General features: G+C 37.9%; 1 protein-coding gene and 1 long non-coding RNA gene across 3 annotated transcripts in view; both read left to right on the forward strand.

Annotated features, from left to right (window-relative positions):
- The first annotated feature begins 589 nt into the window (after window positions 1-589).
- Window positions 590-26910, forward strand: part of DL1B (DYNAMIN-like 1B) — a 33588-nt gene continuing 7267 nt past the window's right edge. Inside the window, exons 1-12 of one of the 2 annotated variants that reach the window (XM_039019979.2) lie at window positions 590-925; window positions 2330-2393; window positions 2935-3039; window positions 3143-3244; window positions 15292-15342; window positions 15495-15556; window positions 15808-15898; window positions 22768-22832; window positions 23003-23197; window positions 23443-23562; window positions 24485-24555; window positions 24651-24876. In XM_039019979.2, the coding sequence (XP_038875907.2) occupies window positions 797-925; window positions 2330-2393; window positions 2935-3039; window positions 3143-3244; window positions 15292-15342; window positions 15495-15556; window positions 15808-15898; window positions 22768-22832; window positions 23003-23197; window positions 23443-23562; window positions 24485-24555; window positions 24651-24876 (1281 nt within the window). In that variant the 5' untranslated portion in view covers window positions 590-796. Of the gene's footprint in view, window positions 926-2329; window positions 2394-2934; window positions 3040-3142; window positions 3245-12573; window positions 12877-15291; window positions 15343-15494; window positions 15557-15807; window positions 15899-22767; window positions 22833-23002; window positions 23198-23442; window positions 23563-24484; window positions 24556-24650; window positions 24877-26910 lie in introns of those variants that run through there. The other variant, XM_039019980.2, reaches the window with a different exon arrangement.
- On the forward strand, window positions 22247-22692 carry LOC150032217 (uncharacterized). The gene is made up of 2 exons (XR_016525607.1): window positions 22247-22439; window positions 22534-22692. It is a non-coding gene; the product is annotated as an uncharacterized LOC150032217 (long non-coding RNA).

Genomic DNA, 26910 nt, shown 5'->3' on the forward strand with positions numbered 1-26910 from the left:
CATTCCTTATTTCTTTGTTTCAATCCTCATTCTCGTGAGTGATATACATAAATATGACATATATACCTCAAATTAAAATTAAAAATTTAAAAATATTTATACATTTATGATAAAGATATGATTTTAAAACAACTCATTTGGTCAATATCTAATTCACGGCCACCAATTTTCAGACACACATACTTACCAACTTGAGCAAGATAATTTTTAAAGTTAGAAAATAACATTATATATATTTTATCATTCAATTCAGTTTTTCTATTTTTTTTTTTCCTTTTACCTAACATGAATCTGACTAAAAAAATTTTGTTATATATTTTTTCAACTCGAAACCGTCAAATCAACTGGTTTCAACTAGAATCGACAAATAGTTTCAATTGAGTTAAACGAATTTTTCAGTTTTTCGATTTTTTCTTGAACTCTTAGCACCCATGGAGTCCAACCGGACAAATAAATGGACATTTCTATGAACAAACACAACATAATTATTTTTTTTAAAGAAATATAAATAAATGGAAAAATAGGATAAAAGAAAAAAGAAAAAGAAAAGCCAAATAACTAAACTGAATACTAGCCGTTACCAAAGATTGGAAACGTTCAAAGGGGGCTCGGATTCGTAGCCTTCTCCTTCGCCTTACCTCTTTTCTCCATTTCTAACTCCATCAATGGCCGCCCCACATTCTCCCTCTTTTTCCTCAGTCTCAAATTCCATCTTTAATCACTCTCAACTGAACCCCTCACAACTCAGCTGCAATTGGCACTGTTCATCGTCTCATCAATCCGATTTCCCTCGCTCATGGAAAATCTCATTTCGTTGGTCAACAAACTTCAGAGAGCTTGCACTGCTCTTGGCGACCATGGTGAAGAGAGCGCTTTACCCACTCTCTGGGACTCCCTTCCCGCCATTGCCGTCGTCGGAGGCCAGGTCATACGCCGCTTTCTCACTTTTTCATTTCTTCTACTTCAATAGGCGAATTTATGTTGAATTTTAGGTTTATTCGGTCATTTTGCTGCCATCTTATCAAATGTGGCCCGAGTTTTGAATTGATTTTCTCTTGGAATTCTCTTTCACGACGTCATTCTGTTTCTACAATTACTGCTCTCTCCTCTATTTCGTTTGATCATATAATTGAACACACGAGTTGCTTCTCTCTCTTTCTCTCTCTTTTCATTTCAGAATTTATTGTATAATTTGTGCAATTTCATAAATTTTCACTAGGATTTATGATCTGCTGTTCCTTTATATCCATTCTCTTCAATTACTGCAATACTTTCACCAGAATGCCACGAGTTGGTGCTTTTTATGTTACCTGGAAAATTCATGTTATCAAATAAATTGACCATGCCCTTACTTTTCTTGGCTGCAATCAAACCGTAGAAACAATTGTCTAGAATGATAAAGAAATTCTTTCAGTTTTACTTCAGTTCATTTGTTTTGTTTTCTATTTCTCTGTCTGACTGTTCCCTTCATTTGATGGTGTTTTAGTTCCTTTGAATTGACGCACTGGGGATATAAATGAATGTTTTGTTTGTAAATAATGAACGAAGTTAACCTGAGACTTGATGGTGAATTTTGAAAACCTTAGTATACCGAACGAATGGAAAATTTGTTGGACTCTGGCCTTGATGCCGAAATCACTTTTTAAGTCCTACCTGGGTGAGAGTGAATGAGTTTTTAAATCCTGTAGACATAAGATTCCAATAGCTTTAAACAGTCATGGTGATCCATTACTACCTTGTCCGTGCAGTATAAGATAAGAGTAATGTGGTGACAATTACTTAGCCTTCTCCCGTCTGACTCTTATTTGAATGAAGTGATAAAAATGTGATCTTGGTTGTCTAATAGAACCAAGACCAAATATGCAATATTTACTTCTTATCTCTGGCTCCATATGGAACAAGCGTCCATGGTCCATGGAACTCTCAAGGATTCATTCTTCCTCATGTGCCCATTAACAAATGCCATAGATTGCATTGCAACATGTACATAGTTAAAAGTAATTAGCTATCATCTTGATTTTTCTGTCAGACTTTGTTAGAAAACCATTTGATTGAAAAATTAAAATGATAGTTTTTTTCCTGCTATCAACATCAGACCACTTGTTATTAATATTACCACTATAATTTACAAATGTTGTACACACGACTTATTTTGAATTAAATTTGGTATTTTCATATATAGGCTCAGTTTGGTTAGATTGTGCACCTCAAAAACACCTGCCAAACCTTTGCGAATGACATTAGTTCTTAGATTGCAATTCGTTTCATCGCTTCCCATGATGTGTTCTAGATGAAAAGTCCACTCAAATTGTTATCTTATTGGTTGTAGAGCTCTGGCAAGTCTTCGGTGTTGGAGAGCATTGTTGGAAAAGATTTTTTACCCCGGGGAGCTGGTAAATTTCCGCTGTCATCTCCTTTTTGCTGATTGGCTTTTTCCATTCAAAGGGTGGAATCCCAAACAATTGAGAAAAGAGCCCTCGTGAACTTGCAAAGTACTTCAGTAGAATTTTCTTGCCTTGTTGTTCATCATTGACTGTGGGTATTGTCAACAGAACATTGATGTTTGTAAAAATCAGTAGCTGAAAAAGAAGTGACTTTTTCAAATTATAAGCTTTCGGAAGTTCCTCTTTAAAAGGGGATGCAACTTCTTAAAATAACATACCTTGCCACTCCCGGTAATTACAGGCTGAACAGTCAACTTCTAAAAGTTGTAATTTAGGTATCTCACTCCTGGTAACTTATATTGTATTTCTTGACAGCTCTACCCATGTTTATTAATTACAAGGTGAAAATGGGAAGCAGAATAATGAACCTTGTCAGGCAGTTGTTTTCCAGTAGTGACATAAAAAATGCAATTTTATTAGCAAATTTTATTTTCTCCCTAATGTCCACACTATTTGGAATTTGAGTTAGATACTAATGCGTTGTTTGCAGGGATTGTCACCCGACGACCTCTTGTTTTGCAGCTTCATAGGATCGACGAGGGAAAAGAATATGGAGAGTTCATGCATCTTCCTAGGAAAAAATTTACTGATTTTGGTACCTGTCTTCATACATTTTACGTGTTCAAAACTGTTGAATGCTTATCTTTCGGTTAATTAATAAATTTTTATATCAAAATCTATTCTTTTTATTCATGTAGCTGCTTTGAGGCAGGAGATCTCAGACGAGACTGATAGAGAGACAGGGCGCACTAAACAAATTTCAAGTGTTCCAATCCATCTCAGTATCTATTCTCCCAATGGTTAGATAAATATATTTATTCCAATTTTTTTTCTTTCTTTAAGTACCTTCTCTTTTGTTGTAGGGATACTCTTGTTGATGCAGAGTAGATAATCTAAGATTTTAATTTTGTATGTAATTTTGACCAAAACCTTTTCACTATTTTTGGTTTTATACAAGTACCTTGAGTCTAGAATTAGGTAGCAAAGTTGATTTGGTTCACTAACTAGTTAGCGATCCAGTTATGATAACACGAGTGATTCTAGAAAGAACTAAGCTTGCTTGCTTACCCATAGAATGAAAAAACATAGATTGATAATGGACAAAGAAAAAGGAAACAGTACAATTCTAGAGTGGAGTTTTGACTTAGATTTTTCTTGAATTTTTTTATAGGTTACAAACAATTGACCTAAAAGATATAGGTTCAATTTCACTTGGTTTTCTTAGGGTTTTGAATAGTGAACATTTTCAACTAATTTATAATATTTTTGCAAAGGTAAAATACCTTTTATTTCTTCTCCCTCTTCCCCTGATAAAAAGGCGGTAAATGAAATCACATTATTCCAAAAAGGACCAGCACAATCAGGAAATAATCCCATATAGCCTCTTCTTATCACACAAGGAAAGTAAAAGAATTTAAGGCCACACACTTGGCAGTCTATGACATGTGGTTGCAAATGAAGGGTTTCAAAATCTGACATTTCCTAATAACCTTTGGATATATACCACAGCCCTTCGGGTTCGAAAACATGTGGATGGACCACTGCTTTTTCTTTCCATTGATTAAGAAATGGTGGACTGGTAACCCTTTGCTTGATTGGCCCGGTTATGGCTTCACTACAAAAGCTTACTCAAAGGGGTTATAAAGGAGTGGAACAGAAACACATGTGGTTGCTTAAATTCATTAAAGAATTGGCTTCTGTTTGAACTTGCCGGTCTTGACAACTTGGAAGAATTTGGCAACCTCCAACCTTGATGGCATTGAGAAAAGAAGAGGTATAAAGGCGCAAATCTTAACCATCAACACTAAAGAAGAGATAATGTGGAGACAGAAATATAAAAATAGATGACATGAAGAGGGGGATATGTGAATTCTAGCATTTTCACCGCATCAAGACAGCCATGAGACATAAAAACTCCATTTTTGAGTTATTATCTGGAGACGGGCATAGCTTATTGACCGAAGATGAGATTGTTTCTAAATTTATTTATTTCTATGAGAAGCTTTACCCTAAGGATGATGCTACTAGATTCCTCCTCGCCATTGAACAGTGGGATCCTATCTCCCACCAGTAGGCTTGCTTCCTTGAAGCCCCATTCACCGAAAAGGAGAGACACAAGGCGATTATGGATCTTGGTACTAAATAGCCCCTTGTTCTGAATGGATTCACTGCTGAACTCTTCAAAAAATATTGGAACATTCTCAAGAACGACATTAAGAGGGTGTTCCAAATTTTTCTAGAGACTGGAATTATCCATGCTTGTTTGAATGAAACTGTTAGGATCCCTCCTAACAAGAACACTCAACAACACAAAGAACAAACAAAGAACACTAAAACATAGATATATATTACAATATCAATGAAGAAATTACAATATACCACCATAGCCTTTTGAGAGGGCTACTCTCTCCGAATATTTCCCAATTAGGAAATCACTACCAAATTCTCCACACCCTCCTCTCAACCCCACTCCTTCTATTTATAATAAAAAGACCTAACCAACTTAGTAACTAATTACTTATATGCCCCTTCTAATAACCATTCTAATATTTACTAATAATCCTACTCTTTCCATAACTAAGGGGTCTTACAGAAACATGTATCTGTCTCATCCCCAAAATGTTTGATGCTAGAATGGTGGGTGACTACAGACCAATCAGTCTCATCTTCTGTCTATACAAGATTATTGCTAGAGTCCTATCTGAACGACTAAAAAAGGCTCTATCGAGCACCATCACGAAGTATCAATCTGTGTTTGTTGAGGCTCGACAAATCTTGGATGCTTCCTTGATTGTCAATGAAATTATTGAAGATTGTGCTAAACAAAAGAAACAGGGACTGGTGATAAAACTAGACATTGAAAAGGAATTCAACAAGGTTGATTGGGTCTTCCTAGACATGGTCCTAAAAGCCAAAGGTTTTGGCAAAACATGAAGAAAATGGATCAAAGGTTGTATCTCTTCAACAAACTTCTTAATCATATTAATGATTGACGAAGGGGAAAGATCAAAGCCACCCGTGGCCTTAGACAAGGTAACCCTTTATCACCCTTCCTTTTTGTCATTATCATGGATTGTTTTAGTCGGATGAGGATGTAGGCACATGATCGTGATTACATAAAAGGCTTCCCTATTGGGAGGGGCTCTCTCTCTATCCACCATCTTCTCTTTGCAGACGACACCCCATCCCTTTTATAGCAAACGACCCTAGAGTTGTTGAGAACCTCTTTTGGTCTTGTGAAAATCTTTGAGGAGGCTTTGGGTTTAAATATCAATCATCACATATCTGAGATGATGGGCATTAATATGTCACAGGAAGACATTGGTTTGATTTCTCAAAATATGGCTGTAAAGTGGGCCATTGGCCTGGGTCTTACTTTGGCTTGCCTTTATTTGACAAGCCCCAAACTCTATCTTTTTGGAGCCCCATCATTGAGAAAGTGGAAAGAAGATTACAATTTTGGAATCATTCACACATATCCAAGGGTGGTAGCCTTACCTTTCTACAGGCCACTTTATCGAACCTCTTCGCATAGTACCTATCCCTTTACAATCCCTACCAAGGTTAGCACTATCATTGAAAAACCATACAACATTTTCTTGTGGAAAGGAGGTACCAACCAAACCGGGATGAACCTTGTCAAATGGGATAAAATTATTAAATGAACCAAATTAATCAAAGATATCAAGAAAAAGACTATCCTTATAAGAAGAGTTTTGCTGAATCCATTGCAATACATCAAAAAACGAATGAAAATAGAACCAGCAATCATTATGATTTGCTTGTTCCGGAAAATATCTTATCCCCTAGAGGTCGTAGAGAGTTTAGAATTCTAATTTGTTTCAATTCTGGGAATAGAAATGATATCAATAGAAATACAGCATTTTACAATGGAAATAAGGTGAAAACTGATGATCAAGTTAAAAAAAGCAAACATCTTGATAGATATCAAAATAAACTAAATAAATTTAAGTTCTTTCTTTGGCCCAATTATCGATTGGAACGCATTAGCTGTCCGCTCTCCGGTTGGGCAGTAAGGGTCGGAGAAGGGCAATCACTCATTCTTAAAACCAGCATTCTTAAGACCAAAGAGGCGGGCGGAAAAGGGGGGAAAGCTCTCCGTTCCTGGTTCTCCTGTAGCTGGATTCTCCGGAACCACAAGAATCCTTAGTTAGAATGGGATTCCAACTCAGTACCTTTTGAGATCTCAAACATCTCTCATGGAGATCTCAACATTCAAGGATTGGACACAAAAATAAGGCCCTTCTCGCGAAATGGATATGGCGATACTATCACAAAGAAGATGCCTTGTGAGATAAATTATTGATGCAAAATACATTACGAACAAGGATTCCTCATGGCCCAATACTTCTTTCCCCAAGCATATAAAAGGCCCATGGAGATCTATATTGACACATTTAAACCTTATCAAGGAGGGAGTTACTGTCAAAGTGGGGAATGGCAATAACACCTCTTTTCGGCATGATCACTGGACCCAACTCCTCTATCGTCTCTTTATCCTCGACTCTACACCTTGGCATCCCACAAGCTGTTCACCATGAACAATTGTTGGGAGGTACGACATGGTTAGACCCTTTCCTATAAAAGAAGTCTTAAAGATGATGAATTTGAGGATTGGATGGCTTTCATGAACCTTCTTGTAGGTCTTCGGCCTTCGCCTATTATAGATAAATGGATACGGAATCTTGACAAAAAATGGTCTTTTCTCCTCTAAATCTTTGACCATTGATCTAGGGACCGGGGGGGATGCAACAAACCCCTCCTCTTTTGATGTTATAGGACAAACTTCTATCCCAAAAAAGTCAAAATTTTCATGTGGGAGATTAGCCACAATGCCATCGATACAAATGACAAAATATAGAGACGTCTCCCGCACATAGCTCTTTTTCCCCAATGTTTCCATTTCTGCCACGTCGATTTTGAGACTCCAAGTCAACTCGACATCCACTGTCTGTTTGCTAAGCATTTTTGGAAGGAAATCACCATCTCCTTTGGATGGTCTACTCCTCTACTTAATGATATCCTGAGCTTTCTCTTATACACGCTCATTGGCAATCCTTTTAGCTTTCAAAAGAAGATTATATGGTCACACGTGATCTGTGCTTTCTTATGGACAACATAGAAGGAGAGGAACAACCACCTCTTCAATGAGAAGGGAGGCTCTTTTGGCTTTTTTTTAACACATTATCTACCTTGCTAATGACTTGGTGCAAATATACATCTTTTTTCAATTCATATGATCTTACATCTCTTTTGACCAATTGGAGAAGTCTTCTGTAACTCCATTAGATCAGGCTTCTTGCCCACCTTTTGTAAATTTCATACATCAATGAAATTTATTTCTTATAATAATAATAACAACAACAACAATAACAACCATAATAATAATAACAACAACCATTGGATATACATTTGAAACTATTTCTCTTTCATGCATTCAATAATATAGAACTACTAACCACATTGTTTTAGCCACCTTCAATATCTTCTTGGAGATTAGGCAGTTGCTGGTCATTAAAAGGAGGGGAAAATAACTAGGAAGGAGTTCTTTAGATAGAGGAAATCTGGAGAGCCAACCTATACATCAAATAATTTTGATGGTTCTTTTGGAATTTCGCTGAATAGGTCTGGTGGTGGAATTTCCATCTAGAGTCTTCAAAAGGACCATCCTATGGATTGTTTAGGAGGCCAAGGGTGTGTCCTTGAATTGTATGTACGCCTTCATACAAGTAGCACGCATATGGACACAGACATGGAATACAACACAACATGGACATACTGAAACACCAATTTCTTAAAAAGTAAAGCACAGACATGTTGGGGATAACTAGGCAGGAGTTCTTTAGATAGAGGAAATGTAGAGAGGCAACCTCAAATAATTTTGATGGTTCTTCTGGAATTTCGCTGAACAGGTTTGGTGGTGGAATTTCCATCTAGAGTTCTTCAAAAGGACCATCCTATGGATTGTTTAGGAGGTCAAGGGTGTGTCTTTAAATTGTATGTATGCCTTCATACAAGTAGCACGCATACGGACCATCCTGAACAGGTCTGGTGGTGGAATTTCCATCTAGAGTTCTTCAAAAGGACCATCCTATGGATTGTTTAGGAGGTCAAGGGTGTGTTCTTGAATTGTATGTATGCCTTCATACAAGTAGCACGCATACGGACACAGACATGGAATACAACACAACATGGACATACCGAAACACCAATTTCTTAAAAAGTAAAACACAGACACGTTGGGGACATTTTTTTTTCCATATTAAATGTTTATATTGATATATTATCACTTCTGTTATAATTAAATGTGTCTTCACCCATCAGTTTAAGTTTTTTGAGTCAATTGGTAATTTAAGATGGTATCAAAGCACGTGGTCTAAGGAGGTCCTGTGTTCAAGCCCTTGGATTGTTGTTTCCTCCCCAATTAATATTCATTTCCACTTCTTCTTCTTCATATTTCAAGCCCATAAGTGAGGAGGAGTGTTATAATATTAAATTTGCCTCCACCCATCAGCTTAAGCTTTTGGGTCAACTGGTGATTTAGGAACTTCTTATCAAAATTTACTTCATTAAAAACATATAAAGTTAAGTCAGTTAACGATATTTGAAATCTCAAAAGATTTAAAAAGATTTAGTTGGCTATGACTAGAGAAAATGCCATCATAATACTTTAGGAGTGATCATATCAAAAGGAGGGTGAAATAACTAGGCATTAGATGGAGGAAATGGAATGAGCTTGAAAGTTCTAGGACTAAAATAGGATTTAAACCAAGATAAAATTATGAATAATGAGTGTCTACTACTAGAATACTCATAAAGTACAACTTGGATGTGGTCTTTTTTTTATTCTTACAACTTTTTCTTGTTTTATATCGACAGGGTTATATTTATGTTAGATGTTATAATATTAAATTTGCCTTCACCCATTAGCTTAAGCTTTTGGGTTAATTGGTAATTTAACATGGTATGAGAATGGTAGTCCCAGGAGGTCCTATGTTCTAACTCCTACAATGTCGTTTCCTTCCCAATCAATATTGATTTCCACTTGTGGGTCTTCTACATATTTCAAACTCACAAGTGAGGAGGAGTATTAGATGATATAATATTAAATTTACTTTCACGCATTAGCTTAAGCTTTTGGGTCAATCGGTGATTTAACAATTTATATTATGAAAGTTTCTTATCAACTGACTTTCACGAAACTTTATGTTGATTATTTCCTTTGTTGTGAAATTCTTTATTGTATTTATTGTTTTAGATTTGTTGTATTTGATTTGCTATTTTTTATTCTTTCCTTATTTGTAATTGGACGTTTCTTCTATTTAAGAAGCCCTTTCCTCCTAAGAGAAATAAGAGTGAAAAATACTTTTTACACATGGTATCAGAGAATTAAATTATACTGAAACCCTAAAAAAAACCCTTACTTTTTTGTAAAACCTAAAAACCATAGTTGTGCGCCGTCGCCGCCGCTGCTGCCACCACCGTCGAGCTTTTCCTCATCCGTCGCCGTCGCCAATCCCTCAGAGCTTGTCGGACGTCACATCGCCATCGACCGTCGATGCCTCGAAGTCGATTTGTTGGACGTCAACATTTTTTTAGGAGCGATCAACCGTCAGGCACCTTTGCTTCGTCGTTCGCCTCCGTCTGTGCCGGCCGATCAAGTCTGTAGCCACTGCCGCCGCATTCCGCTACTCACCGTCGCGTTCAACCGTCGGTCGCTGCCTCCTACCACCGCCATAGTTTTTTTCTCTCCAATTTTTCTGGTTTTTTCTTTCCAGATCTACCGTTTTTTCTCTTTGGTTTTTTTTTTCCAGCAATATACCAGACACTAAGGCACCCATTGCAAAAGTTTGCGACAATCGTATCTCCATTCACTCGGTCCCACTGTCCAAATAACTGCCATTCGACTTAATGAGGACAATTTTCTTCGTTGGTCTCAAAGTGTTCGGATGTATATTCGTGGTCAAGGGAAGATTGGCTATATCACGGGAGAAAAAACCGCCCCTAGTCCAGATGACCCGTCATTCACCGGGTGGGGCGCTAAAAACTTCATGGTTATGACTTGGCTTGTCAATTCCATGGTTGAAGACATCGGCTGTAACTATATGTGTTACTTTACGGCCAAGGAATTATGGGATAATGTAACTCAAATGTATTCTGATTTGGGCAACTAGTCACAAGTGTTCAAGTTGAACCTGAAATTGGGTGATATACGACAAGGAACCAACTCAGTTACACAATACTTTCACTCCCTAAAATGGATTTGGCAAGATCTTGACCTCTTTGGCACGTATGAGTGGAAGTCCACAAAGGACCAAAAACACTTAGGAAAAATGTTGAAGATGGTCGTATTTACAAGTTCCTTGTCGGCCTCAACGTTGAGTTTGATGAAGTTAGGGATAGAATACTTGGAAAAACTACTCTTCCAACTATTAATGATGTTTTTTCTGAAGTTCGCAGGGAAGAAAGTCACAGGAATGTTATGATTTGCAAAAAAACTATTGATTCAGTTGAACGCTCTACGTTGGTGACTGAGAATACTGCAACGAAAGCTTCTGATCAACCCAACAAGCTGCATGAAAAGCCTCATGTTTGCAATAAACCTCGACATATGCGTGAAACTTGTTGGAAACTTCATGGAAAACCTGCGAATTGGAAAAGTTCTAAGCAAGGTGAGCGAAATTCTCATCCGCATACCTCTAATGATAATGTTGTTAACTCCAGCCCGTTTAGTAAAGAGCAAATTGATTAAATCCTGAAGCTATTAAAGACCACTTCATGATATGGTAATCCTAGTGTTTCCTTGGCACAATCAGGTATTTGTCCTCAAGCTCTCTCTTGCCTTAATTCATCTATATGGATTATAGATTTCGGAGCCTCTGATCATATGACTAGCTCCTCTTGTTTATTTGAATCATATTATCCTGTGTCTTGCTTTGAAAAAATTTGCATTGCTGATGGTAGCTTCACCTCCATTGCAAGAAAAGGAACTATCCCTTTGACTACAAAACTTACATTACATTCTGTCCTTCATGTTCCAAAATTAGATTGTAATTTGTTATCTATTAGTAAGATCTCTAGGGATGCTAACTGTCGTGTTATCTTTTGTGAAACTCACTGTATCTTTCAGGATCAGGACTCGGGGGGATGATTGGACGTACTAGGATGATTGATGGTCTCTATTACTTTGATGACGTTTCAGCTAGTCATAAAAAAGTTAAGGGCTTGAGTAGTGTCTGTTCTCCATCTGTTAAAGAAACTATATTGCTTTGGCATCGTAGATTAGGGCATCCAAATTTCTTCGACTTAAAGTATCTGTTTCTCGATTTATTTAAAGGATGTGATTGTTCCGTTTTTCAGTGTGAAAGTTGGATTTTTGCTAAACATCATCAACAAACTTATTTACCTAGAACCTTATAAGGCTTCATCATCTTTTTCCTTAATTTATACTGATGTTTGGGGTTCGTCTAAAGTCTTGACTCATAGTGGTAAGCGTTGGTTTGTTACCTTTATAGGTGATCACACTCGTTTAACTTGGTTTTATTTGTTAACAAAAAAGTCAGAGGTAAAAAAGGTTTTTGTTCGGTTTTACAATATGATTGAGACTCAATTTCAAACTAAAATTTGAATTCTTCACTCTGATAATGGTTCTGGATATTTCAATGACCAATTAATTAATTTTTTGCAAGAAAAGAGTATTTTTCATCAAGTTACGTGTCGTGACATGCCACAGCAGAATGGCATTGCTGAGTGAAAAAATAGGCACTTGCTTGAAGTTGCTCGTGCCCTTGTGTTTTCTATGAATGTTCCAAAATATTTGTGGGGAGATGCCATTCTTACAGCTGCATATCTGATCAATCGAATATCATCTAAGGTTTTGAATTTTAAAACCCCTCTGAATCACTTCAATGAGTTTTTTCCTGATAACCGACTATTCTCTGATTTACTAATTAAATTGTTTAGGTGTACTGCTTATGTCCATACTCCTACTCTTGATCCTCGAGCCACAAAATGCATTTTTGAGGTTATGTTTCTCATAAGAAGGCTTACAAATATTTTGATCCTATAACCAATAAGTATTTTGAGAGTATGGATGTGTCTTTTTTGGAAAATCAACTGTTTTTTAGCCCAAGTTCTCTTCAGGGGGAGACATCTAACCTTGAAGATGATCTTTGTGATACTTTATCTCTCCCAAACATTAGTGGTCCATAAATTATGAATTCTAGTCCTTTGATGCCAAGTATGGAGTGTTCTTCTTCAAGGGGAGAAACACTACAAACTGACTCAACAAGTCGGAATCCTGAACTTCAGGTTTATACTAGAAGAAACTTGACTCAAAGAGATCGAGATCAAACAGTTGGCATATCACAGGACCAATCAAATACTCCGATGAATGATTATGAAGATCCAGGTATTAGACACTCTACTCCTTCACCTTCTCCTAGTTCTTCATCTCCTTCTAATCCTTTACTTTCTGATCTTGACATTCCAATTGTCCATAGGAAAGGTACTCGTAAATGTACCAAATAATCCCATTGCAAACTATCTTTCTTATCATAGATTGTCTGACTGTCATGAACCCTTCACATCAAGAATAACCGACCTATTTTTGTTCCAAGGAATATACGGGAGGCTCTAAATGACTTGAATTGGAAATTAGCAGTGATGGAAGAGATTAATGCGCTGAAACAAAATTGCACATGAGACATAGTCGAACTACCAAAAGATAAGAAAACAGTGGGATGCAAATGGGTGTTCACTATAAAATATAAAGCTGATGGTAGTATTGAAAGGTATAAGGCCAGATTGGTTGTCAAGGGGTTCACTCAGACCTATGGAATTGATTATCAAGAAACATTTGCTCCAGTAGCTAAAATTAATTCTATTAGAATTCTATTGTCTGTTGCGGTTAATTTTGATTGACCTCTTTATCAACTTGATGTTAAGAACGTCTTTCTCAATGGGGATCTTGAAGAAGAGGTATTTATGGACTTGCCACCTAGTTTTAAGATGGACCTCGGGGTTAACAAAGTGTGCAAGTTAAAGAAATCATTATATGGGCTTAAACAATCTTCGAGAGCATGGTTTGGACGATTTGAAAAAGCAGTCAAGAGCTATGGATTCAGTCAAAGCCAAGCTGATCATACTATGTTCTATAAACATACGGGAAGTGGTAAGGTGGTTGTTTTGATAGTGTATGTTAATGATATGAACTTACAGGTAATGATGAGACATGACTGAATATCTTGAAGAAAAACCTTGCTAATGATTTTGTCGAAAAAGCAGCTTGTAACCCTAAGGGCATTTTAGTAATTGTGTGTACCCTATGACTTCCCATAGTCTATTTATTTGGCCTATTCTCTTGTACTTTGTGTATCAGAATTAATAATAAAAATCAGTGTCTATCGTGGTTTTTCTCCCTGTACTAGGGTTTCCACGTAACTGTGTTGTTATTCTCTTCCCTACTCTTTTATTTTTAACATGGTATCAAAGCCCATAAAGCCCAAACGGATGATGTCGGTCCAATAAGAAGAAATTGTGATCCGATCAAGATTGGTGAACCCAAAAGAGGCACCATCTTAAGGGGGTATGTTGAGAATCCCATATTGGAAAAACCAAGGGGACTCACACTCCTTATAACAGATGGATTACTCCTCACATGGCCAATTGGTTTTGAGATGGAACCCCATACTTTCTAACAGATTTTCAAATCAAGGACTTGGGAACCTTAAAATATTTCCTTGGCATGGAGTTTGCCAGGTCTAAAAGTGGCATTCTTGTCAACCAAAGGAAGTATATTCTTGATCTACTGAATGAGACAGGTTTACTTGGTTGCAAAATAGCAGAAACTCCTATTGAGCAGAATTTAAAATTGGTAGCTTCTACAGAAAAAGAGGTAAAAGAAAAAAAGAAGTACCAAAGACTTGTGGGGAGATTCATATACCTCTCTCGCACACGTCCTGACATCGCTTTTGTAGTTAGTGTGGTGAGTCAATTCATGCATGCTTCTGGGTCGGTTCACTTTGAAGCAGTTTATAGAATCTTGATATATTTGAAAGGTACTCCAGGAAAAGGTATACTATTTAAGAAGCATAATCACCTACATGTCGAAGTTTACACTGATGCTGATTGGGCAGGCAGTATGACTGATAGAAGATCCACTTCGGGTTATTGCTCTTTTGTTGGAGGAAATCTAGTTACTTGGAGAAGAGTAAAAAACAAAGTGTGGTTGCGAGAAGTAGTGCTGAAGCAGAATTTATGGCGTTAGCTCATGGTATATGTGAGGGTATATAGATAAAAAGACTATTGGAAGAATTGAGATTCTCTCAGACAATGCCCATACGCATTTATTGTGATAACAATTCAGCAATTTCCATCACCCACAATCCAATCCTTCATGATAGGATGAAACATATTGAGGTTGATAAACACTTCATAAAGAAGAAGATTGATAATGGAATAATATGCATTCCCTTTCTTCCGATAGTAGAGCAAGTTGCACATGTGTTAACTAAAGGTCTTCCAAAGTGCCAATTCAACAAGTTGATTGACAAGCTGGCCATGAATGATATCTTCAAACCAGCTTGAGGGGGAGTGTTGATTATTTCCTTTGTTGTGAAATTCTTTATTGTATTTATTTTTTTAATTTGCTGTATTTTATTTGCTATTTTTTATTCTTTCCTTATTAATTGGGCGTTTCTTTTATTTAAGAAGCCATTTCCTCCTGAGAGAAATAAGAATGAAAAATACTTTTTACACACTTTATTTTCCTGTTTTCTTATGGAGTTTTGATTACGGTGGTTATTTCCATTTGTTTTAATTGCAGTTGTCAACTTGACACTCATTGATCTTCCTGGGCTGACAAAAGTAGCTGTTGGTTAGTTAGACTTCCTCATTTATTGCTTATAATTAATCCAAGTTCTTAACTTCATTGGATCTTCTTATAAGCTATTTAAGATTGTTGAATAAGAAAAACTGCATGAATTACAAATCTGAGTGATAGAAGATAACATTGACTTTGATATGCAGAGGGCCAATCTGAAAGCATTGTTCAAGATATTGAGAACATGGTCCGATCCTTCATAGAAAAGGTAATTGTCTGAGTATGTATAATATGGAGCTCCCTTTTTAATATAACAATATTATGAAATGGTCCTGTTGCATTTTTTCTGAAAACGTTTGTTGTGTTGTCCTTTTTTATTTTTTAAATGTTAGTTTGAAAATTAATCTGGTTTTTAACGCAACATCTGATGCAATTAAAATCTCTTGTTACAGCCTAAATGTTACAGTTTGTCTGGCATATAACTGTTGACTTATGTGTGACATATAACTCTTGTTACAGCCTAATTGCATCATTCTGGCCATTTCTCCAGCAAACCAGGATCTTGCGACATCTGATGCAATTAAAATCTCTCGTGAAGTAGATCCAAAAGGTAAGAGAGAAACAAGGTTCTTCTAGATTATGTAAAATGAAATATGTGACTACCTTTCTATTAAGTAAGCATGACTTGAGCCAAATAACGATTGTTCTTTTATTTCACGTAGTATCAGAGTTTCCATTTATGGAAATGTTCCCTATCTTATTCTTACACTCCATGCATCTATCAGTAAGGTTGTACATGAGTTTTTATTTAGATGCTTGTTGGACTTTGTTTAGAGTTTTGTCCATGCTCTTTTATTTTCTTTTATATTCTTTTAAAATTTAAACAGAAAACTAGAAGAATACATAAAGGGGAGAGGAGAAAAAAAGAAAAGAAAAGGGAAGGCCCGAGGCAAGAGGAGCCATAAAAATAAAGAACGAAAGCTCTTTGCATCTTAGTTTGAGATAAAGATGATTTCCATATACATGAGGTTGGGTTGAATATGAAGGGAGATAACCAAAGTCACTTGGTCAATTTTGGGAATCGTCTAATATAAAAGGAGTTATTTACACTTTGGCCATTGTAGCCCTTGTTATCAGTAGTTTTTCCTAAACTTATCTTGGTCTCCTTCTTGGGCAAAATTCTTGATGTTTGTCATTTTGGTACCGGTCTCGTGGAGAAGATCGAAAAATGGCTTTCTTCATAGGAATGGTCATAGCCCTTGTTATCGGTAGTTTTTCCTAAACTTATCTTGGTCTCCTTCTTGGGCAAAATGCTTGGTGTTTATCATTTTGGTATTGGTCTCGTGGAGAAGTGTTAGGTATCCCTTTCACCTGCACAAGGAACACGAACACAAATACACCAAACGGACACCCAATGCTAGAAAATAGGGTATTAACTCACCCTGATATGATATATTGATGATAAAAGATAACAACAACAGAGTCTTAAGATAGAAATATGAAAGACAACAATGTCAGAGAAAATAAGAAAGGAAACAAAGCTTCACCCGGCTTTTCGAGAGGCCAACTCTCGCAACAAAACCTTCACAAAAACCTTCCCTTCCTTTCCTGACCCTTTACTGGTCCCCACCCCTGGCTTCCCATACCACGCCACCCTATGCGCCTCCAACGGTATTGCTGGTCCCTTCTTCCTTTCTATGGTTGGTCCCCTCTTCTCCTCCAACTTTCATTCTTCTCATTTTTCCCTTCCCTTTTTCCTTTCGTAAACCTTCATTATTGGAGGTCTTACATCACCCTCAATCTGAAAATTCACCTTGTCCCCAAGGTGAGTATCTAGAAACCGTTGCTCATCATGTCCACTGCTTCCCAAGTTGCCTCCTCTTCTGGTTGTCGTGCCCACTTGATCAACCATTCTTGGCACTTGTCTTCAGCATTCCATCGCACTCCAAGAATTCGTTCTGGCATGGCATTCCATTCACCTTGTCCCCAAGGTGAGTATCTAGAAATCGTTGCTCATCATGTCCACTGCTTCCTAAGTTGCCTCCTCTTCTGGTTGTCGTGCCCACTTGATCAACCATTCTTGGCACTTGTCTTCAGCATTCCATTCAAACTCTTCCGTTAGTATGGGTGGCTCTGGTTGTATTAGGGTCGCGTCTGTCACAACCCTCTTGAATTGAGAGACATGGAAGACATTATGGATAGCTGTTGTTGGCGAGAGCGCCAATCGTTAGGCCACCGACCCCACTTTCTCAATTATCTCATAAGGGCCAAAGATACAAGAGGACAACTTTTCACATCTCATTCTTGCTAGTGACCTCGGTCGATATGGTATAATCTTGAGGTAGACCCAATTTCCAACTTCATACTCTACTTCTCTTCATTTTTTATTAGCTCACACATTCTATTTTGGGCCAACACCAACTGATTCTTTAGCTTCAATAACGCTTCATCTCTTTCGATTAATTGTTGTTCAAGGGTGCAATGGGGTGTCTTCCTATTGTCATACGCAATAATTGAGGGAGGAGTTCGTCCAAACACAATGCTAAATGGTGTGGTATTGATCGAAATGTGAAAGTTTGTGTTGTACCATTGTGTTCTGCCCACGCCAGCCATTTCTCCCACTTCCTTGGTTGCTCGTTACAAAGACACCTTAGATAGGTTTCCAAACATTTGTTGACTATCTCCGTCTGCCCACCCATTTGAGGGTGAAAGGCTGTACTCTTCCTTAGCTTCATACCTTGGATTGCGAACAATTTAGTCCAAAATAAGCTCACAAAAATTTTATCACGATTTGAAATGATGGAGCGTGGAAATCCATGGTGTTTCACCACCTCCCTTATGAACGCTGATGCAACCTACTTAGCGGAGAAAGGGTGACTCAAAGCTACGAAATGGCTATACTTGCTCAGCTGATCCATCACTACCATAATTACATCTTTCCCTGTTGATTTGGGGAGGCGTTCAATGAAATCCATTGAAATATCATCCCAGACTCTCTCTGGAATAGGTAGGGGCTATAGCAATCCAGCTGGAGTCAATGCCTCCACCTTATTTTTCTGGCAAAATTGCACACTTCTCCACATATTCCTTGAAATCTCTTTTCATGCAGTGCCAGTATAATTCACCCATCATCCTCTTTTAGGTTCTTAAATAACCCAAATGCCCTCCCATTACTGAGTCATGGAATGTGTGTAATAAGGTAGGAATTAAGGCTGACGATTTCGACAACACTAACCTATTCTTGTACAATAGCCTCCCCTGCTCGAACGTGTATTTAGGATGATTGTTTGCATCTTGCTTCAGCTCCTCTATTATCTTTTGCAAAGATGGATCTTTATTTACTTCTTGTTGGATTAACTCTACATCTATGATATGATGGGTTGAAAACATGTTTATCTCTACTTCGTCTTTGACATCGTGCTCCAGTGTTTGTCTTCCTCGAGAGTGCATCAGTAGCTTTGTTATTGAGACCCAACTGGTATAAAATCTTGAAGTCATATCCCATCAACTTAGTCAACCAATGTTGAAAATCAGGTTGTACTTCTCTCTATTCCAAAAGGTATTTCAGGGCTCGTTGATCAGAGATGACTGTGAATCTTCGCCCCAGTAAGTAATATTTCCACTTTTGCACTGCCAGGACGACTGCCATGAGCTCTGTTTCATACACTGATTTGGCCCGCTTGAGCACGGACCGATAGCGTCTGACTGAAATAAGCTATGGGCCGCGAGTATTGACACTGCTCCTAATCCTATCCTCGAGGCATCTGTCTTGATCACGAATGGTTTCTCGAAATTTGGTAAAGCCAACACTTGTAATGTCGTCATAATCTTCAAAGCTTCAAAGGCCTTTTCTGCTTCATTGTCCCACCTGAAGGCATTCTTATGTAGTTGCTGATATAAAGGTTGGGCAATCTTCCCATAATTGGCCACAAACCTCCGATAATATCCGGTTAATCCCAGGTACCCTCGAAGTTCCCTTTGATTCTTTGGCAGACCACTCCAACATTGCTTGTATTTTCTCCTTTTCTGCTTCTACTGCCTTGCTCTGAGATCCAATGCCCCAAATATTATATTTTTCTTTGTCCGAATATACACTTCTTTTCATTTACAAACAATTGATTTTCCTTTAACACTCCAAAGACCATACCTAAATGTTTCACATGTGTGTCCCAATCTAGACTATATGTTAGAATGTTGTTAAAGAAAACCAACACACACCTCCGAAGGAAAGGTTTGAAGATCTAGTTCATCAAAGATTGGAATGTCGTAGGGGCATTTGTTAAGCCAAAGGGCATAAATAGGAAGTCGTAGTGCCCTTTATGTGTTCTGAATGTGGTTTTAGTAATGTCTTCCTCCCTCGTTCAGATCTGATGATAACCGGATCTCATCTAGCAGTTCTTCAATGACTAGCATGGGAAATTTGTCTGGTATGGTTGCCTTATTCAGTCTCCTAGTCCACGCAAAACTTCCATCCTCCACCCTTCTTTCTTAGTAATAATACTGGACTTGAAAATGGTGTATTGCTGGTTCGTACGATGATCCCCGTGGTCAACAAGTCATCCACCAACCGTTCGATTTCTTCCTTCTGAATGTGGGCGTATTTATATGGACGGACGTTAATCGGGTCTTGCGCTTCTTTCAGAGTAATTCGGTGATCAACTCTTTTCTTGGGAGGTAGCCTCATTGGTGTCTGAAACAACATCTTGAATTCTTCCATTAGCTCTGTCACATATCTGTCCAGAGTCTTGGGTTCCCCTATTTCTTCTCTGGCGTCTGCCTCATTGCTTTTGATTTCCAAGTTCTAAAATTCTATTAAGAATCCCTGATCCTCGTCTTCCCAGGTTTGTGTCAACATTTTCAAACTTACCTCCGCTTGAGTCAATGACGGATTTCCTTTAATAATTACTTTGATTTCGCCCTTCGTGAAAGTCATTGTCATGTTAGGCCAGTCCACCCCATGTGTCCCATCGAATGCAGCCATAATAACCCTAGAATAACATTGACATTACCTATGTCCAATGGTAGGAAGTCTGCAGTCACTGCGACTGGAGGCAGAATGATACTAACCGCTTTACAAACTCCCTTCCCCCTTATTGCTATACTGTTTCCGATTACTACCCCATAATTTGAAGTCTTTGTCAAGGGTAATTCCAGCTGGGTGACTATACTCTGATGAAGTTCTGGGTGGCACTGAATCGATCATTACCACCACTTCAACTCCCTTTAAAATTCCTTTCACCTTCATCATTTCGGGTGATGAGAAACCTAGGACGGTGTGTAGAGCTAGTTCCACGTTCTCCACTTCTCCGTTTTCCTCGTCTTTAACCTCTTCTTGTTCGTACGCCACCTCTACTTCCCCAGCATCCTCCCCTGCAATCAACAACATCAGCTCACGCTTCTCTTTCACCTTACACCGGTGACCGACAAAGTATTTTTTATCACAACAATAGCATAACGTTTTGTCCCTTTGTGATTGATACTCCGTGTCGGACAATCACTTCATCTCGGTGGGTTTCATTTCACCCACCCCCCCCTTTAAGGAATCATCACGCTTTTCACCGTTCTTGCCTCTAGATATCGAGTCCCACTCTTTTGACTGCTCCCCTCTGTAGGCTTATAGAACCCCATCTGGGCCTGACTCGTTCTTGGGCCTCCTTTCTTCATTTCCTCCATAGACCATTGGATCATCAGATTGCGATCCTCTACCAGTTGGGCTTCCCGAATGTATTCTTCCAAGCCCACGGGCCTCCTACTAATCACCTCCGCTTTGATCGCTGGATGGAGCCCGTTAAGGAAAGCGGTCTCTAATATGTTTTCAGCCGCTTCTAGTATCGGAGCTGTCGTTATCTCGAATCTCTTCCGGTAATCAACTACCGTTTCCATCCTCAAGTTCCACAGTCGTGGTAGAAGGGTTCCTTCCACATATACGCGAAAACGATCTTGTAATCGTTCTTTGAATCCCTCCCAGCTTTCGAACTTTTGTCGATTGTTAGCCCAGCGATACCAGTCAACCTCATCTTGTCCAAAGCTAATTACCGATTCTCGAATCTTCTCTTCATCGGTTAGCTCGTGCATCTTGAAGTATCTCTCAGCTTGAAATATCCACGCATCTAGATTTTCCCCGTTGAACACCGGCATCTCAATCTTCTTGTATCTTCCTTTTTCGAAACTTGCCACTAGCTCCTTCGTCTGAGATGAATCCACTGTCATCGGATTTCCTTCCCCTTGAACTCTCATGAGGCCCCGAGTTAGTCCCTTTTCCTTTGCCCATCGACAACTCCTTCATGTCCCCCAAGAGCTTCTCCAGGGTCTTGTTCATGGCTAACAACATTTCCTTAATACTCTGCATCTCTTTCTCAGTCCCTTCCATTTGATCCTCTAGTTGTTTCTGAGCCATCGCGCATGTTCTTCCCAGATTTGAACGTGCTCTGATACCAAATGTTAGGTATCCGATTCATCTGCACAAGGAACACGAACACAAATACACCAAACGAACACCCAATGCTAGAAAATAGGGTATTAACTCACCCTGATATGATATATTGATGATAAAAGATAACAGCAATAGTCTTAAAATAGAAATATAAAAGACAACAATCTCAGAGAAAATAAGAAAGAAAATAAAGCTTCACTCGGCTTTTCGAGAGGCCAACTCTCCCACCAAAACCTTCACAAAAACCTTCCCTTCCCTTCCCTTCCCTCTCGTGGTCATTCCTTCAAATAAACCCTTCACTGGTCCCCATCCCTGTCTTCCCGTACCACGCCACCCTACGCGCCTCCAACGGTATTGCTGGTCCCTTCTTCCTTTCCGTGGCTGGTCCCCTCTTCTCCTTCAATTTCCCTTCTTCCCATTTTGCCCTTCCCTTTCTTCCTTTCGTAAACCTTCATTATTGGAGGTCTTACAAGAAGATCGAGAGATGGCTTTCTTCTTAGGAAAATGGTGTTTTTCTTCTTACAGTGGCAGGTTGACTCTATCCAGTGGCAGATCGACTTCCATGGTCCCAGTGCCCATAAGCTAGCAAAGTTGTAGGAGACGATCACAAAGATTCTTCTTTATTCACCTTTTCGTGTAAAAGGATGTTTTTGTGGCATGTTGGGGCTTGATCCATTTTATGGGACCTTGGTGGGAGAGAAATAATAAAATCTTTCAGGTGAGGAAGAGATCTTATAGCGATATTTGGTTCTTTGATAGATTCTATGTTTCTCTTTGGACCTTGATGACGATCTTTTTGTTTACTTTGCTAGGTCTTGTTTTGTTGGATTGAAGCCCCTTTTGTAGTTTGTTGCCATACTCTCCATTTTTTGGGGCTTCTCTTTTTTGTATGCTTTTATTTTCTTCCCAATGAAATTTTGTTGTCTCATAATAAAGGAGAATAAATAAATTATTGAAGCTATTTGGATTTCGCTTGAGGGCTATTTTCTTTTGTGGCCATCTATATTTCCCCCCTTTTTGTGCTAGTTCATGAAATCAACTTTCAGGTGAGAGGACATTTGGAGTTTTGACGAAAATTGATCTTATGGACCAAGGGACCAATGCAGTTGATGTAAGTGTGGTGGCCTAAAATTTTAAATTTTTAATAGCAACTTGTCTCTTACTGTGTATCTTGTTTAACATGCATGAAGTATTCCTCCTCCTCCTCCTCCTCCTCCTCCTCCTTTTTAATAATTTTTTAAAAATAATTTTTAATAATAAAAAATCCCTTTGGTTTTGCAGATCTTAGAAGGAAGAGCATATAAACTGCAGTTTCCTTGGATTGGTGTTGTCAATCGTTCACAAGCTGATATAAATAAAAGCGTTGATATGATTGCGGCTCGTCGTAGAGAGCGCGAATATTTTGCTACTAGTCCAGAGTATCAGCACATGGCCAGTAGGATGGGTTCTGAACATTTAGGGAAGATCCTTTCAAAGGTACAGAATTGCCCATGCAGGTTTAAATTTTCATTTTAATAATCACTCGATTTTTTTCCTTCTTTGTTTGTTATGTTTACAACAACATTTTCTATTAATTATTTCACTTTAATTTTCAAGGACAAAAAAGAATTAGAACATGTTTTTTTGTCTGCTGAACTGACAGTGAATCTTACCTATTCTGACATTTGCTAGTCTTGTTTGGATGACTAATTTGAAAAGCGTGGGTGGAAAAAAAATTTCAGCATCTGGAAACTGTCATCAAGTCTAGAATTCCAGGCCTTCAGTCTCTTATTAACAAAACTATTGCTGAATTGGAGGCAGAGTTGAGTCGTCTTGGAAAATCTATTGCTACTGATACCGGAGTAAGCATTAAAATCGTCTACTTCTTACAGTTTTGATTTCTTTGAAGCCAGTTTTTGCTGCAACGTATTAACACATCAACAAGTGTCTGGTAGATGTGTTTTGGGGGGGGGGGGGGGGCGGGGGTGTTGGTGTGGTGTTATTTGTTAAAGAAAGTTACATGTCACTGAATATTCGAAGATGAAAAGAAGAATGAGAAGAATAAAAAGAAAAAGGATAAATGAAAGAAGACTTTTTAAAAGAAAAACCTATTAGTTTTACGAGGCATTAAGGAACATAAACATACCTGAAGGCTTATGCTTAGCTGCCTTCTTAAGAGACCAGAGGGTTTTCATCTGCCATACCAAGTTTGCATGCCTTTTTTTTTACTTTTAAAGAATAAAAAAGATATAATTTTCTTCAATTTTATAAAAGTATTATTTATGCGACATTTTCCACTCCATAGTTTCTCAACTGGAAGAATAAATTCATTCCACTAAACATACCTAAAGTTGCATTTTCCCGTCTCTTTCTCTTCTCTTCTCTCTCTCTCTCTCTCTCTTATTTTTTCCTCTTTTCATGAACTTAAAGAAAAAATATCACAAAAAACAAAAAAGGAATGGTGTTGCCATTTTTCTTGCACTATTTCAACTGGGAAGGTTTCCTCGGACCATTTGATGGACGCCTGTAAGTGTAAACAGAAGTGATTTCCAATAGTTTTAAAGGGAGATTTACTATAAAATTTAATTCTCTTTCATAAAACTCAAACATAATGGAAAGGCTAGAGGAATTTATGAGAACATGTACGAAAGAATAATCACGAATATACTAATTCCAAAATCAAAAAATAAACATTAGCGGGAAAGAATTATATTGCATTTACAAACTATTGTGTAGTATTAAGCACTTGTAACGTTGCACTCTCTCCAATCTCTCCCAATGCAGGGAAAATTATATATGGTCATGGAAATTTCTCGCACATTCGATCAGATATTTAAAGAACATCTAGATGGCGTGTATGTATATGTGATGCTTCATTGCTTATCCTATTTTTATCAGTAGTTAATCATATCCAGAATGATTGCCTTTCCAATTGTGTTTGATTCTCTAGACGCCCAGGTGGAGACAAGATTTATTCTGTGTTTGACAATCAGTTCCCGGCTTCATTAAAGAGATTGCATTTTGACAAGCATCTTTCCATGGAAAATGTTCGAAAGATAATAACTGAAGCAGATGGATATCAGCCTCATTTAATTGCACCTGAACAAGGGTATCGCCGGCTTGTTGAATCTTCCTTGGTAACCATTAGAGGTCCTGCAGAGGCAGCTGTAGATGCGGTAACATTTTTTATTGCTCATCATAACTAAAATGAGGAACCAACCAACCATATATCTTTTTCTAACATTTTTTCCCACCTGAAAAATGCATCACATGGTTCAAAGTACTATGCAAACCAACTCCAGAGGATCTTGTGATGAATTGAGGGTCATGGCTTAGAATGATATTGTTGATCCATACAAAAATAGATAAGGGGGAGTATCTATTTTTTTAAGTACTTTCAAAATTTCAGTAGTTATGCAATTAGTTAGTATTTTTATTGACTAAATGTTATAACCTTTTTAGTTCAATGGAGATGTTCACTAATCAAGAATAGGCAACAGTAATTTTCAGTTGCAATGCTGCATGGGAAAAAAATTAAAATTACTGAACAAATTCCTACATCAAGTAGTAATATAATAAGCTATATTATTCACGTCTACGAACTATTTTATTTTACATGGATACATAGATAGCCATTTTCATTTTATCGAGGCATGATATTCCTTTTCCTTATTGGCCAGTTTATATATGATATGTTTAGGTATCAGGAGTCAACTAAACTGACTCATTCTCCAAATTGAGTTGCATTTTCATTTTTTTACTTAATTTAAATAATACATGATGAAAAAGGGAAAGAGAAACAACACACAATTTACGTGGAAAACCCTAGAATAGGGAGAAAAAACCACGATATAGTATTTTTCTTATTATTTTCCGATACACAAAATACAGAGGAACAAAACATATAAATAGACAATAGAAAACCCTAGGGGCCTACAAAATTACATAAATGCCCCTAGGTCAATAACCTTATTTCTCCCTCTCAAGTTGGGGCATAGATATCAACAAGACCCAATTTGCTTATACAATAATCAAAGTTCTGTCCGAGTAACCCTTTTGTGAGCACATCTACAACTTGTTGATTTGAGGGAATATGTGGAATGCATATGTTTCCACTGTCTAGCCTGCCTCTCTTTGATGAAATATCTATCAATCTCAACATGTTTGGTTCTGTCATGCTGAACTGGGTTGTTTGCGATATTGATTGCTGCTTTATTGTCACAAAACAATTTCATTGGAAGCTCGCTTTCTTGGTGGAGATCAGATAACACTTTCTTCAACCATATTTCTTCACATATTCCGAAGCTCATGGCCCTATACTCAACCTCAGCGCTACTTCTGGCAACAACTCCCTGTTTCTTACTTCTCCAGGTGACAAGATTATCCCAGACAAAAGTACAATACCTAGATGTCGACTTTCTATCAACAACAGAACTTGCCCAGTCAGAGTCGGTATAGCCTTCAATAGAACGTTTATTGGACTTTCTAAACATCAATTCCTTACCAAGAGTTCCTTTAAAGTACCGAAGGATACGTTCGAGAGCTGTCATATGATCCTCATAGGGAGGCTGCATAAACTGACTAACCACACTTACTACATAAGAAATATCAGGCCGTGTATGGGATAAGTAGATCAACTTCCCAACTAACCGCTGATACCTTCCTTTATTAACAGGAACTCGGTTATTAGTCTCACCAAGCTTAGCATTATACTCCACGGGTGTGTCAAGAGTTCCTTTAAAGTACCGAAGGATACGTTCGAGAGCTGTCATATGATCCTCATAGGGAGGCTGCATAAACTGACTAACCACACTTACTACATAAGAAATATCAGGCCGTGTATGGGATAAGTAGATCAACTTCCCAACTAACCGTTGATACCTTCCTTTATTAACAGGAACTCGGTTATTAGTCTCACCAAGCTTAGCATTATACTCCACGGGTGTGTCAATAGGTTTACACCCAGTCATGCCTGTTTCTTTTAGTAAGTCCAGTGTATACTTCCTTTGAGAAATTGAGATACCTTCCTTTGATCGAGCCACTTCCATTCCAAGAAAGTATCTTAACTTACCAAGATCTTTGATTTCAAACTCTTCGGCCATCTTTATTTTAAGCTTCGCAATCTCAGCATCATCGTCTCCGGATAGAACAATATCATCAATATAGATAATTATAACTGCAACTTTCCCTGAACTTGACCTTAAATAGAG

Source organism: Benincasa hispida, chromosome 12 (genome assembly GCF_027475165.1).
Source record: "Benincasa hispida cultivar pf3 chromosome 12, pf3_genome.v1.1, whole genome shotgun sequence".
Taxonomy (NCBI): Eukaryota; Viridiplantae; Streptophyta; class Magnoliopsida; order Cucurbitales; family Cucurbitaceae; genus Benincasa; species Benincasa hispida.